This window comes from Phlebotomus papatasi, chromosome 2 (assembly GCF_024763615.1).
Source record: "Phlebotomus papatasi isolate M1 chromosome 2, Ppap_2.1, whole genome shotgun sequence".
NCBI lineage: Eukaryota > Metazoa > Arthropoda > Insecta > Diptera > Psychodidae > Phlebotomus > Phlebotomus papatasi.
In genome coordinates, this window is record NC_077223.1 from 64,892,199 (window position 1) to 64,907,926 (window position 15,728).

The window sequence follows — 15,728 nt, forward strand, 5'->3', positions numbered from 1 at the left end:
AATCTGGCATGGGTGGATCCCAAAAACACTCTCCCCCATCACAGATTTTTTTTGCCTGTCTCGATGCTCCCGCAAGCTAAAATGGTCAAATTGCAGTGGAAATAAATTGCCACCCTCTCTCTACTTTAGATACTTTCTGCTATTTCCAAAATTCAACACAGAAAAATCCCCTTTTCCGCGCCCAAAATAAAGATGAAACTACTTTTCATGTCAACTAGTTGCGCGCAACTAGTTGCATCGAACCGAATCTTCCTTGCAACGCCCAAAATTTCCCTAACTAAGAAAAAAAACTCAAAAATACCAAATGATTCAATTTTTATTTCATATTTGTCTTCAGTGACGTGTCCAAGATTCACATTAGAATCAACAAAATGTTCTCACTCTCACGAAAAATTCTGCTTCTTAAGAAATTCATCTGATTTTTTTGTTTTTAATTGTATCTCCATTTTCGAAAAAAAGACTTCATTCCATTATGGCCACATTTCTACCCCGATTGCGACGAATACTGGATCCGAAGGTTTTCGTAATTAGCTTTCTCCTGAAAAACCCCCAAAAATATGTTTTAAAAAAAGCACTAAAATAAAAGTTTAGAAAAAAAACGTCCTTACTTCTGCCGAAACTGATGGTTTGGTTTCTTTCAAAGCCTCCATGAAGTTCATCATGGTGACTTTAATGTCATCGGAATCGTCAGAGTCTGTCGTTAGAGATTCCTTGAAAGCCTTCACGGATGCCTGCCTGACCAATCCAGCCAGATCTGCACCTGTGTAGCCATCTGTTCGGATCGCCAATATATCCAAACTCACATCGTCAGCAAGACGAGGTTCTGTACCATTCTGTAAAGCAAAGCAATAACGCAAATATTGATCTAAAATCTAAAGACCAAACGGTATAAGATAACGCCTTAGAATCTTCAGCGATCCTCACATAAGTCGATGATTTTTCTCCTTTCGAAGGATTTTTTTCCTTTTAATTTTCTACTCCCCTCTCTTCCCTTTTAGTTTATTTCGAAATTTACTCCACCGACTTCTTGCATATTCGAATATGTTTTGAAAGAAATCCAGGCGAACGTGTCATCTATAGATACTTGTGATAGGTCTAGGACAGGCTAATTCCGTCAGTAATAGGTTTCTATCAGTATATTCGCATTTAATAATAATGATAATCCGAGCGCTCATGGACGCTAAGAAAAAAATATTCGAAAATCGGTTTCGAAAGCCAAAAAAATACATTTTTACTACTGGTTTCGTCCGCGTGGTAGCTAAAGTATTTCCTGTTCAAATTTCGAAGTAACTCGCGAGTATCAACATGTGTCAGTCTTTGCCTTGTTATAAGAAAAGAAGTCCATAATCTCGCCTGTTTAGGTTTTTCCCTTACCGATTCGAAAGTGTATCAGACTGAACTTACCTAAAAACCCGTTGGAAGTTCGAACGATTAAACCGAGAAGATACACAAAAGGGAGCATGTGAGCAAATTCATCTAAAGAACATTTATTTTTATGAAACTGCAGTTTAAACGTTCTGCCATCTTGAAATTCCGCAAAACTACACTAAAATTCACTTTTTGCAGCAAACGTTTACACACTGTTGTTGATATTATTGACGATTGAAGTAACAAGAATACTGAAATTCGAAATGGCACAACAATCAGCACTAAAGCGGCGTGTACGTGAACTTGCACTTTAGGCATCCGTTAGATTTTCGAATAGGTTTGGCTTGGCTTTGGAGTGGCTTTGTCTCTTCGAAAGGTTATTACGGTTATTACTGAACGGAGCCAATATACCCTTTTCATTTATAAAATCAATCAATAACTCATTTGACAGTTTCTTACTGTAATATTTCTTGGGTACATTTTAAGTATCAACGGCATTATGTGCAAATAGAAAGCAAACCGTTTCGCCGAGACAATTTTGGAATATTAAATTTCGACCGTGAATCCACTGAATAGCTCTGTTCAGTATAACATTTCGAAGAGACAAAACCACTCCAACGCCAAGCCAAACCTATTCGATAATTGACCGAAAGTCTAAAGTGCATGTTCACACTATTCACCGCTGTAGCGGAAGCTGTTCTTTCATTTCGAATTCGAATTTCGAACAGTGCGTAAACAGTTGTTGAAAAAAGGAAGGCAAAACGTTTGATTTTCAAGACTTGAAACAACTATGATTTTGGTAATAATTAACTCTCCGGTATACCATTCACAAGGAATGTAGAAGACGTCAAGGAGAACTCAAAAAGCCGAAAAAAAACGAATTTTGCAAAAAAATGACTTAATCGACTTATATTCTGACAAGACAATTTATAAATCACTCAAAACATATCCCAAAATATCTTAGGAGTAATATAATTGAATTTCGGATAAAAGTTTGTTATCGGTTATGGACCGGTTCACAACTGTTTCAGCAGCGATTGGAATCAGGCTTGTCAGGAATTCCAAAACCTTTCCAACAAGCTGAAACATGATAACATTTTTAACCTTTGACCTTGAAACCCGTTATTAGGAATGATTCAAAGGTATTTTCGTATATTAACGAAATGTTCGCCTAGCCAACTTCTACAACATATCAAAGATTAAATTAGGGCGTCTTAATGGTCTCAGGGTCGACTTATGGGGGGTCTCTCGAAGGTCCCAAGTCTCTATCTCTAATCCTTCGGGCTCTAGACGTGGTCGGACGCACAGCACACAAATAGACAGACGGACAAAAAGCGTGACATCATTTCTCATAAATCGTCTGAAACGTGAAGATATCTTGAGAAAAGTGGTCTCCCGAGGGGTTAGAAGGTGGGAATTTTAGGTGGTCAAAAAATCGAGATACTACTCTCTCGGTGGAGTTGAAGCAGTAAAATACGTTGCTTTTAATCCTTGTGATCCACGAAAACACTTAACTCTTTCGTCTCCTTTGGGACTCTGGGTACCCATGGAAACAACAATTTTTTTTAGACTATCTAGAATCGATATAAATCCGATTCTTGTGGATGACTACAAACTATAAGGATGTCCAAATCTAGGATATTTTTTGCAGGATCCTAATTAACTCCTGAGCTTAGATATTTTTGGTCAAAAATCGTGAATTTTCGATTTTCTGCTTCCTTGCAGATATTGTGACTTTTTTCATATTTCTAGACCCGAATAAGGAAAAACCTCTCGGGGCCAATAAGTATGATAACTAACAATTACAGATTACATAAATTCGAAAAATATTTTTTTCTTAAATTTTCAAAAAAAATTGTTCAAACTTTATGGGTACTCTCGTTCCCAAAAATCTAGAGCTCAAATGTAAGGTTATCCCGCCAATGCCCGCCATTTGCTTTTTGACACCAACCTTGTAAGAAAATTCCAAGCAGGAGCGAAATTTTTGCCAATATGGCCGAAAATTTTGACATTTGGCAGCGAGGGAGATTGTTTTTCCTATTCTTCTTGATTTTAATGAATTCTGATTATCCAGGAAGTGTCTTTTATGCTTTTGAGAAGACTTAATGTGTCTACAATAACATCGTATTGAAAGAAATGTGTTTTAAAGTGTTATGTGTAAAATATTATGAGGAATCTGTTTACAAGCAGGAGCTGGGTGTCTTTTTTAGCACTTCCTGGACATCCCAGAAGATACTGGTCACTAATTCTTCTTGTTTTAGTGATCAACATTGTAAAGGAGTCCTTTGAGACGGAAAAATAATTCACAAAATCGATAATATTGACTTTGGAAAAATTGAAGTTTGTCTCCTTTTCGTTCTTTTGGGGACGATAGTACCCATGAGTTTTCCAATTTCCCAGAGGAGGAAAAAATTCTTTCTCTACAAAAGTATCATATTTGACCACTAAGACTTACAATAAAGTGAGTTTTACTTGTGGTCCGGAAAGAGTTAAGTTTCTAGTTTGGTGAGGAAATGTTTCTTGGGGAATATTTGCAATATTTGCCGATTTTTTTCTGTCATGACCAATTAAATTTTTTCGGTCTGTAACTACAATAAAAGGTTGAACTTGGTATTTTTCATATTTGTTTAAATTTCACAAGCTTATTCAAATTTATATTAGGGGAAAGTGGTCTGCCTTTGAACGAAAAATGATGTTCAAAATTTGAGATTTTTTTCAGAGTAAACTACAACATGAGTTTTACTTTGCACTACACCAAAAAATTCTCCTGTTCATTAAGCTTCTATGCTTACCCCATTCAGGACTCGCAAGTCCTCAGTTTTTCCTGGTGAGGAACTTAAAAATGTGATGTCGATATATTCAAAGGCAGCCTGCATGGTCTGCCTTTGAATGTGGTTGAGGCAGCCTTTGAATCTTAATATTTCACTGAGAATATTAGGGCTGTAACATTAAACGGCCCATAATTGATTAGCATGAACCCTAATGCACTCAATAAAACCACCACTGTAGTCAAAAGTCATTATACAACAACATTTTTACATTTTTCTGAAGCACTGTTTTTCACTAGAAAATTTATAAGAAAACGCCATAGAAGTTGACAATTGTCAGTTTGGTCGGAGCAAGATAGCATGTTATAAATATTTGTATGACATTCGTCAAACAAAAGTAGGAGTTCTATTCTGCTCCCGGACAGGAAGCTGTCAGATGTGTCAATGTATGGAAAGAGAGGATTCAAAGGCACACAACATTAAGATTCAAAGGCTGCCGCAGAGCAATATTTGCAAACTTTTATCACCCACAAAATTTGTCTCATCTGAATCAAAATGTATTTGGAGAAATACCATCCAAGAATAACCTTCTATGACTCACAATAGAAGATTTGTTCCAAAAATTATTTTGATTATGAAAAAACACATGAATTGTGGAACATCAAAATTACAGTTTAGAGCTCAGTTTCGTTTTTGCCCTAGCACCTAGAAAATATAAGCAAGGGTCTTCATTTTTTGATGACTTATGAAGATTATGAATAGCTATCTAATAGTTAATAGAAAAGAATTTATGCTTAAAAGAAAAATGAAAAAATTACAATATTCAAAGGCTGCCGCATTCAAAGGCAGACCACTTTCCCTTATTAAAATTTTGTCGTATATCACACCATTTTCCTTTTATCCGGGACACACTCCATTTTTTTTAAACCAAAATTTTAAATTTGAGCTGAGATATAAACAAAAAACAACTCACCTTTGTCAGTGCCCTGAGGATATCTTCGCGATCACTTGTGCCTGGAATGCCCACGAAGAGGATCTTATCGAAGCGTCCCGGCCGCAAAACGGCCGAATCAATCATATCTGGCCTATTAGTGGCTGCCAACACAAAAACTCCCTTCCTATCCTCCAGTCCATCCATCTCTGTCAGCAGCTGATTGACCACTCGGGCAGCTCCTGTATTCTCCGTTCGACTGGAACGTTTCGGGCAGAGTGCATCGAATTCGTCGAAAAAGATGACGCATGGAGCTGAGTATCTGGCTCGCTGGAAACACTGCCTCACTGCCCTCTCACTCTCTCCAACGTACATATTGAGCAGCTCAGGACCCTTGACTGAGATAAAATTGATTCCAGCCTCATTGGCCACTGCCTTAGCCAGCAACGTCTTCCCGCATCCCGGTGGTCCACACAGCAAAACCCCACACGATGGCTCCAACTTGAGAGCTTTCAACTTCTTCGGATACTTGACAGATGACGTCACGGCGAGTTTCAACTCTTCCCGGATATCCCAGAGTGAACCAATATCCTGCCACGTAACATTGGGCACTGTAATGAATCCCTCACGCTTGGCAACGGGCTGTGTTGTCTTCAGTGCCTCCTGGAAATCCTCCATGGTAATGCAGAAATCCTTCAGGTCAGCCAGTGTAATGGATGTTTCTTTGCTGAGCAGATTAATCATCTCCGTGAGTGACAGTTGAAGGCGAAACTTTGGATCTTTGAGGAGAGCTTCGGCGAGAGTTTCTGTGGAATTGGTCTCAGTTTTCTCCTCATTGCATGTATCAACTTTAGCTGGTTCTGGTTCAACTTTAGCAGGGGATTCTGTGATATCTATTGCAGGTTCTGTATTTGCAATAACAGTTACATCCCCATTTTCAACTTCTTCAGGGACTTTTTCTTCCGGAACCTCAACTTCAGGGGCCTTTTCTTCTGGTACTTTTTCTTCCGGTACCTTTTCTTCTGGCTTCTTCTCTGGTTCCTTCTCCTCAACAACTACTGGCACTTCTTCTTCTTCGGGAACCTTCTCAATAATTGCTTCCTCTGGCTTCTTAGCCTCCTCTTCCACCTCTCCAGGTGGCTTTTCTGTGGCAGTATCCATTGGTTCATCCTTCTTCTCTTCCACTCCTTCTGTCGACTCAACATTATTCTCCACATTGCCATTCTCCTTAATAGTGGCTTCTTGGGGCGCTGGCTCCTTGACTTTTTCCGGCCCATCTTCATCATCAATAACAATCTCAGGAGTATCTTCAACTTTATCCTCCTTCGTGGATGATGTCACATCATCCACATCCATAAAATGATCCATCAAATTATCATCTGTCAAATTAACCACTGGCACGAGATTTGCATTCTTCTCGTGCATCTTCGAATACTTCTGCAGGAATGCTTTGCCCTCCTTGGCAATGATCACCTTCATAAAAGCCACCCTAGCTGCCATTATTGACAGCGTCACCAGATCTACACCCACAAATCCCGGTGTCAGAGCTGCCAGTGCATCAAAGTCAAATGGACGTTCAAGTGTCATCTTGTCACAGATAATCCTGAGAATATCTGCTCTGGCCTCTCGATCCGGAATCCCCAGACTTATCTCCATGTCAAATCGTCCACCTCTACGCAATGCCGGATCTAGCACATCAACCCTACTCGTAGCCCCAATAACCAACACTTGATCCCCATTGGGCATCTTACTCAAACCATCCATGCTGATAATCAACTGTGCCACAATCCTACGCTCCATATCCTTCTGTGCATTATTCCGATGGGCAGAAATCACGTCAATTTCATCAATAAAGAGAACACACGGGGCCAGAGATGCCACTTGATCAAAAATCCGACGGATACGCGCTTCGGAATCTCCCGAAATTCCAGTTACAAATTCCGGAGCAGCTACTTCCATTATTGGAATCTTGAGTTGCTGCAAGGGAAATTAATTATTTTGATGAAGATTTTAAACACGGAACCATGACCTATGCTTGGATTTATTCATTTTTTACTTCACACGACATTTCGGAGATGTTTGTCTCCTTCTTCAGGTATGGAGATAATAATTGGGATAAATCGGGTCACAAGGGATTTCTGATACTACCACTTTACCAAACTCAGAGCACATAAGCATCATGATAGTCAAATTAATTATATTTTGGTTTATCTCAAAAGGTCTTCTTTTCAACTTCCGTGGCATCTCGGATTTCATTGAAATGCAAAGAATTTGGGGATTCTTCTCGTCTTTTTTTTATCCCGGATTTAACAGGGAACAAAGAAATTGAAATGGGAGCGCAAATAAAAGGAATGGAAAGATACGAAATAGCAGAATATGCATTATTATTACAGTAACTGCCTGAAGAATTACACCACATAAAAATGTTTTTTTTTTGTCATTTTTTGGTACTTATGGGACCATAATTCTAATTTTATTAAACCGATTTTAATTTCCCCAAAGAATAAGTTCAAACAAAGTCTTCAACTGTGCTATCACACTAGGTTTTTTTTCAATTTGTAAATTCAATTTAATTTTCAGATGAATTGTTCCTAAGCGTTATTTTGCATTAAAATCATTTGAATTGATAGATTTTCGCTTATTTATTGATATAAAGTTATAGGGCGAATGGTGGAAAGCGAGACACTTAAGAAAAAAATTCAATTTCAAATCCATTTTTAAACTGAATAAATAATTATTTTTTACCATTTTTTTGTATCATGGGATTCTTTGACAAATATTTTAACAGAATTTTAACAGTTGTTATTAAATATTGCAACCGAATAATCAAAAAAATTACGGAAATTAAAAAGTACCACATTTTGGAAAGATGGACAAAAACTTTTGGAAAGTTGGACATAGTAATATTAAGGACCAAATATCATATAAAATATGTAGAAAATCAAATGTTGAGAGTTTTCTCTGTATACTTGCACATTTGATGGTTATTCTAATCCGATCGAATTTTAATTTTATCATAAATTTAAATATTTAATTGATTTATTATCAAGTTTTTAAGGAGGTGTCTCACATTCCACACTGCTTTGTCCAACTTTCCAAACTGTCTCGCTTTAGGCAAATGACCCTACTTGGTTTACAAAAATACATTTAAAAATGGTAAAATTGCAGAAATGTGGTTGCTCAATTAAATTTGAATTCAGCAAATTAAAAATGTTAAAATTGATCATTAATTTCAATTTTATTGCAGTTAAACAAGTAGCCTTTTCAACCAAATTGTTCTTATTAAATTTATTTACTCATATTTAATATTATTTGTGGCCAAAAAATAAAATAAGTACTGTGATAAACTTGTACACGAGAGAAACTTCAATATTGGGAGTAATTTGCTAAGTTCATCCAAAGCCATTCGAAGGAAATTGTTGTGTCAAAGAATCGCAGTTGGGATGACTTCACACAGATTTTCAACAAGACTGTATGAGACTCTCTTCATGAGACCCCTTGCCTACAACCCTTAATTCTGGCTTTGGGGATTATTTTGCATAACAGATAAGTGACTTATAAGGCATTTTAAATACTATAACCACTATCACACATTTTCCGGAGTAATTCATAATCAAAAATCTCGGCGGCACTATTTAAAATTGAACAAATTTCTTTCAAAATGTGTCCGGGCTGTGAAAATTTTCAAGTAAATTCTAGAAATCTTATAATGCTCAATTGAGTCAATTAAATTTAAAATTAAATTGTGAAAATCCTAGTGTGATAGTACCCTAAAAGACAGATAAATCCATTTAAACGGGTAAAATTTGTAAAATCAATATCAAGGGCCTTGTAATCTCATAGGGTAACTGTACCTAATTTCGGCCAGCTTGTAATTTCGCCCACTCAATTTGTTCCTCAAATTTCCATTAATTTTTAGTTATTGCATACTCTAGAGATTATACAATGCAAAAAAAAACAACAAAAAATGTGACTTCGACGAATGAGATGATGTGAAAAAAAACTTTAAAAGAATTCCGGAAGGGTAAGGAACTATTAAAGTCAATGTGGACGAAATATTACTCAAAGCTAGTCTATATTTTTTCCATTTTAAAATGTATCAAGAATGATTCCAAACAACACTCCGTAAAAAGAAATAACAAAAAAATCTATTTGTATTAAAATTATTATACATTTCAGACTTAAGACTTTGGCGTGTTCATGCAACTATGCCGAAATTTGGTACACATATCTTATGTCAGAAGTTCTCTAAAAATTGATTTTTTGCAATTTTGATAAAAATAAAACTATCGCGTCGTGCCATTTCTTTTTCATTTTTGGATATGTTTTAGAGGTTGTCCAGGCGAACATTTCGGTTGACGAAAACACCTTTGAATTATACCTAATAACGGGTTTGAAGGTCAGAGGTTAGAAAGGCTTTAGAGAGCGTATTTCTTAACTGAATGGTATCATATTTGAGCTCATCTGAAAGGTGCTTGGAATTTCTAACAATTTTTTGAACCGGTTTTAAATCGGTAAGTACTTTTTGTCCAAAAATCAATTTTATTACTCTTCTAACTATTGTGGGGGATTTTTGAGTGATTTATGAATTGGTTCAAATCTTGGTGCGGAGTGTTCAATAAGGCGGAAGGGGACTGGAGGGAAGGATCTGATATCACCATTTGATGTCATCCCCCGATATATAATTTTTTACGAAAATCGCCTGACGATATCTTCTTTCGTAGCCGAAAAAATCGATATTCGTGACCTATAAGTGTCAAAACGTGTAGGGTAAATGTCCTATTGAAGCATTTGCAGACACTTCAGAAAATCCCTTTTTCTTCACGAAATAGGTAATTATTTCATTTGAAAACTTCACGTACCGTGAAAAATAAAGATTAGCAAATAATTTAACTAAAATTAGCCAGAAATGTGAGATTAAATGTTAAACAAAATGAATAGATAACAGTCACCTAATTGTGTTTTTCATTAGGAAACCTGGTCATAGAAAATATATAAATATAATAATTTAGTACTGCATTTTTCGTGAGAACAATGATGTTTCCATTTGGAGTAGCGAAAAATTTCCATTTGGAGCAGGTTTTGAATTAGCTTAATTTACCCTACCCTAAAAACAAATTTTGGGTCCGGTGGGTCCGATCTTAGATTGTAAAGAATCTCTGCTAATTACCATTCGATTGCGAAACTTTTGAATGGGCTCTAATGGATATGACACATTAACAAATGATTGCAGCTTAATTGTTTCTTTTTTTTTTTAAAGCAGATCTTAGATTACTAAGACGAAAGTAAGAAGCCTAAGCCTTCGTAACAAACGCCCGGAAAATAGTAGGACTTCTTTTTTAAGATCTTCAGCATCTTCTTTATAGCATGTTGAATTGAATAAATGTAATCTTAGCCGGAAGAGACTAGGAAACAAATTTACCGAGATAATACACGCACAATCAGAATTTTTCAATTGATTAAAATTAACTCAATAACTGAAATAATTGTTTGAGACACAAGGTCCAGACGAAAAATCATTTCTCATCACACGATCTCAAATATTCATATCTTGGAAATTAAAAATAAATTCATTTTTCGTACTCTCTTCGTTCCGAAAAAGATCGTTACGTTTTTTAAACAAAATCTTCTATCAAACGTACGACCTTTTTCGGAACGAACTGAGCAATAGGGTAAAGTGCTCTCCCTTCGAACGTTTATGCCTTCGAATAATTTGAATTTCTTTTGTTTTTCATAAGAGATTTACACTAAATTATCATGGAATTATAAACAATTGATGATAACTAATATTTAATAGAAATGTGTAAGACTCTTGGGAAAAATAAAAAAAAAATTCACATTATTCGAAGGCATGAACGTTCGAATGGAGAGTACTTTCCCCTAGTTATCTTTCTAATCCAACTTTCAAGCTCTTAAACTTAAACAATCTTCAGAATAAAGATTTTTAGCCCAGTTTGCGAAAGTCTGAAAATCCCAAATAACAAATAATTTCATTACTTTTTTAGAAGCGCATGACAAAATTTTGAAATTGTTTTTCGAACCAAACAGAAAATAATTTTTAATCAGATTTTAAACCGTTTCATAAATCAGCTTAAAATTTTCTAAAAATCCTTATCTCAGGAATAATTCAGGCTGCAGAGTACAGATTTAGCCCAGTTTCCGGATGTTGCAGAATTCCGTATAGTAAGTAAATGTGTTTTTTTAAATTTTATTTTTACTTGATTCAAATTAGAGAAGATAAGCTCTGACTGAACCTTACATCTTTAAAATCGGTTTAAAACCCTTTGGAACCCTTTCAAACTTGGCAGAGATTCCAAGACCTTTGCAACGACGCCAAATTTACCCTAATTGGTTGAAGGATATGCTCTCTAGAACCTTTTTAACCATTCATTGATCTTATAAAACCTGTTATTAAAAATTATTTATACAGTCAACAGCGCCATCTATCAAATTCTCTTTATAATGGCATGCTAGAAAGAGCTTTTCAGTACATATTTTCAAATTGAATTTCACAAACGGAAAATTGAAATCACTTTTGAGGAATATTCTTCAATTTTCACTTTGCAAATTCTAATTTGTATTTAGGATTTTTACAGTATATAAAAATTACAAAGAGGTTTAATTGGATTATTTTTTAATGGAAATATTCTAGTAAATACCAAAATGAATATACAGGGGTATTTTTGTGAATTTACTTTGTAGAATAAATCACACATTGTCCGTAAAGTTTAAATAAAAATAATAAAAAAAAAAGAAATTAAAAAAAAATCTGGAGTGGTTCTAAAATCTCAGGCAGGTACTGTAAAAATTCATTGTGAAATACTCACCCCAGCAATTGCATGAGCCAGAAGAGTCTTCCCGGATCCCGGTGGTCCATGGATCAGTAGTCCCCTGGGTGGTGTCATACCAATGTACCGGCAGACTTTGGGGCGCTTGAAGTAGAGAAGCACCTCGCAGATTTCCTTGAGAATCTTCTCATTGCCCCCAAAATGCTCAAAAGTGACGCCAGAACTCTTAACTGCCGGATCCTTCTTGCTCTTGCGCATCTTCAGGGCCTGACTCACTGAGTCTGGGGCCTCAGGGAGTGCGGGCTCCTTCGGTTCCTGCCTATAAACAGTTTTTGGATCACTCTTGGCATTCGACTCAACTCTGGCATCAGTCGGATGATCGACTTTCCTCTTCTTGGCCAACGGCTGACTGGGCTCAATGTCAGCGGCTTTGGAGACCGCAGGGGCCTTTGGGGCCTCCGTAGGCTTCTGAATCTTCGTCACAATGATGTCCGGAGTGACCTTGGCGAGAATTGGATGCTTCTTGGCCACACTACTCTCGTCCCCACTCTCATCACTGCTGATGTTTATCAGGTCACCCTGCGAGACTGCTGTGGCGGGGGCACGTTTGTTGCCCTTGTTGTTCATGTAGAGTGACTGCAGGGCGTCATTCATGGTATCTTGCTGCTTGGACTGATTCTCATCCATAAACTCAAGGTCTGAGTTCACGTCTCCATCCTCGTCACTGCTGGGATTGCTGTCCAGGCCATAGCTGTGCAGGACTGTCTTATAAGCCTGTTCAACGAGAAGCCGGAAGGGTCCGGCTTTTCTCTTATTGTACTCCTTGTATTTGTCCTGAAGATCCTGTGCCATCACTGCCACATCCACATACGTCTGATGCACATTGTCCTCGAGGTACTGCACCCAAATTGTTCCCAAAAATACAAAGAGCCTCAATTATTCCCAGAAATTTGTTTGACAACCAAACCTAACCTCAATCCCCCAAAAAGCCCAAAGCCACAGAAGAATCCCCCAATTCCCCCATAAATTCTCACCTGTTTAACACGGGAGATGATCTGAGCATCGTACAGAAGGGGTTTGTCCTTCTTAATCATGGTTATTTCCGGTAAAACTTGAGATATTGGTAAAAACAAAACTATAGCGTCGTGCTTCTGTCGCCACACGCTCCAACGTCAAAAACACTGAAAACTCCGTCAAATTGAACAATTTCTACCAATTTACACTTCTAGTAACACTTCTCGATGCCAGGCAACTCATTAAAAGCCCCAAATTATCGAAATATCAGCGTAAAAGACAATTTTTCACAGATTTAAAATATTGCCGCATTACACCGCCATTTTACAAGGAAAAATATGTATGTAGTTATTTCTAGCAGTTTTGGCACAATCAATATGCTACAATAAAATAAAGTTCTGCTAAATTCTTTGTATTTTTGAAATACTCCTGGAAAAATATAAGATAATTGAAGATAAAACGAATAAAGAGTTCTTTAAATGATAATAGTAAAGTAATTTTGGGTGAATTAACCAAGAATATTTCGCAATTAACTTTAAAATTACAACAAATGTTGTAATTGCCGGAATATCAAGTCTGCCAACTGTGTACAAAAATGTTTCCTTTCTAGCAATTTTAAATCTAACGACAAATGGCAAAGTGGATAAAAAAATAAAAATGCAGTTACGGCTACATAGCAAGGGGAAAGCACGCTACCTTCGGACGATTTAAGCTTCGGACAATCCAGTTTTTCTCATGTTCCTTATAGGTTTCACTCAGGGGCATAACATTTTCTATGTTTCCCATATATTTCCAGCGAGCTGAAAAAACTTTTGTGTTTATTAGCTGTTTTCTGTCATTGTAGAACGAATTAGCAAAAAAATACTATACAAAATAAAAGCCAATTTAATAACGAAGAAGCAACCGAAAACCCTAAAGTGGCAAACTACGTAGTTTTGGAGATATTTCGTGAAATGTGTACGAAAACAGGGAAGGAAATACACTAAAATCGGTCGCATTTTTCAAAGCTAATGTCACTCCCCCCCCTGGTTTCACTCATACAGTAGAGTAGACTCTCTTAAATTCGGGCATATGGGACCGAAATGTCAGCCGAATTAGACAGAAATTCGGGCGACAACCTTTTTGAAATGCAACGATTTTTTATTCATGTGCATATAGTTATTGAGTTTACACACTCATATATAACGTAAATTGCATGAAAATCCCTCAATAATGCAAAATCACATCAAAACTAAGACAAACCATGCCAAATTTGAGCATATTTGATTCTTTGATAATCATAATCAAACTTGAAAAATGACAACAAACTTTTTTCAAATGTAACCGCTACCCGAATTAAAAAGTAGCCCTATCTTAAAAGAGCCGAATTAGCGAGAGTTTACTGTAGTTAGATCTCACGATCATAAATCATATATTAAGTGTCCTCATTTTTGAATCGACGCGACATAAGAATGTGGAAATGTTTATACTATTTTTTCTGAGAATTCATTTTTCTGAGAATGTTTATCTTTCACAGTTTCGACTTATATGGATCACTCTTTGATGTTTAATTGACAAAAAACCACTATGTGTTTATATTACCTTGAATAGGAATGTACTTCTTGCGAAATTCAAATCGTCATAAGATGATAAAATTCTAAAAATAGATTATCTGATAAAAGACAAAGAAGATCGAAGGGAGAGCAATCATATAAATATCATGTATCAAAAGAAAGAAAAAGAGTGGACATCGAAACAAGCGACACGTCTTCTTTATTTCCAAATTACTGATTTCCCCGCTCGGAAATCATAATTAAATGCGTAGGCGTGTTGCAACTTGCTGCAACTCGTTTTTCTAGTTAGAAAAGTAAAATAATAATATAAAAAAGTGAAAAACGGGTTTAAGTTATATGATTTCCTAAGAAAAAAGACAAGAAACTATGAATCTTTTTTGTATTTAAAATTCAATATAATTTTGCCTCAACTGGACTAGTAATCCGAATAATCCTTTAAAATCGTAAATCGTGATGCAGTATTCTACTGCTCGAACTCCACAGAGAGAGCAGTATATCCTTCGATTTTTTCACCCCCCCCCCCAAATTTCCACCTTCCACAACCCGGAGACCACTTTTGTCAACAAATCTTCACGTTTCAAACGAGATCTGAGAAATGTCACGCTGTTGGTCCGTCTGTCCGTCCAACTGTCGCCAGCTCTATAGGCCAAACGGTAAGAGATAGCGACTTGGGACCTTCGGGGGACCCCCATAAGTCGATCCAATGATTGTTAACACGCCCCTCACTTCTCCTCCAAAGCCATGTGTTTTGGGATTGCTCGAAAACGCGTCGTGCGATTTTTTTCATTTTTGGATATGTTTTAGAAATTGCCCAGGCGGACATTTCGTCCTTAAACGAAAATACCGTTGAATCATTCCTAATAACTATTTTTCCAAAGTCAAAGAATGAAGCTAAAAATTGAGCTAAATACATTATGATAAGGCTCCATTCAATTTAAAAATAGAAAAAATGCCAATTTCAATGCTGTCCCAATTCAAAGGTACCCTGATACTTTCCCTATATATTGAGAAATCCTTGTCAATTGTCCGAGAAATGCTTCGCAAAACCCGATAAACCCAAGAATTGTTTCGTGAAATCCGAGAAAGACACATTTTTTATATCGCGAAACTCGACTAGAAACAGAACATAAACAAAACAGAAGACACACCACAGTCAGTAAAAATGAACTCTCTTAAAAAAAAAATAAGGGAATAAAATTAATTGCAATTACGTCAAAAAATATTTTTTGTCAAAAATTGCTCCAAGTGTAGAGAGGCCTTAATAATATGTGAAATAAGAAAATATAGGCAACACCGAAAAGAAAAA

General features: G+C 36.4%; 1 protein-coding gene across 1 annotated transcript; it reads right to left on the reverse strand.

Moving 5' to 3' along the window:
* Positions 1-298: 298 nt before the first annotated feature.
* On the reverse strand, positions 299-13,243 carry LOC129800309 (nuclear valosin-containing protein-like). Its single transcript, XM_055844598.1, has 5 exons — positions 12,890-13,243; positions 11,895-12,752; positions 5,110-7,044; positions 609-833; positions 299-538 (listed from the first exon to the last, which is right to left on the reverse strand). Exons 1-5 carry the CDS (start codon positions 12,947-12,949, stop codon positions 485-487), a joined length of 3,132 nt encoding a protein of 1,043 aa, XP_055700573.1. The 5' UTR covers positions 12,950-13,243; the 3' UTR covers positions 299-484.
* Between the last annotated feature and the right edge of the window lie 2,485 nt (positions 13,244-15,728).

Bases quoted from the DNA above. Each gene is read 5' to 3' on its own strand.
- LOC129800309 (XM_055844598.1), bottom strand. From the start codon at position 12,949: ATGATTAAGAAGGACAAACCCCTTCTGTACGATGCTCAGATCATCTCC. The intron at 12,753-12,889 runs GTGAGAATTTAT...ATTTGGGTGCAG, and splicing joins TCATCTCCCGTGTTAAACAG to TACCTCGAGGACAATGTGCA. The intron at 7,045-11,894 runs GTGAGTATTTCA...TTTCCCTTGCAG, and splicing joins TGGCTCATGCAATTGCTGGG to CAACTCAAGATTCCAATAAT.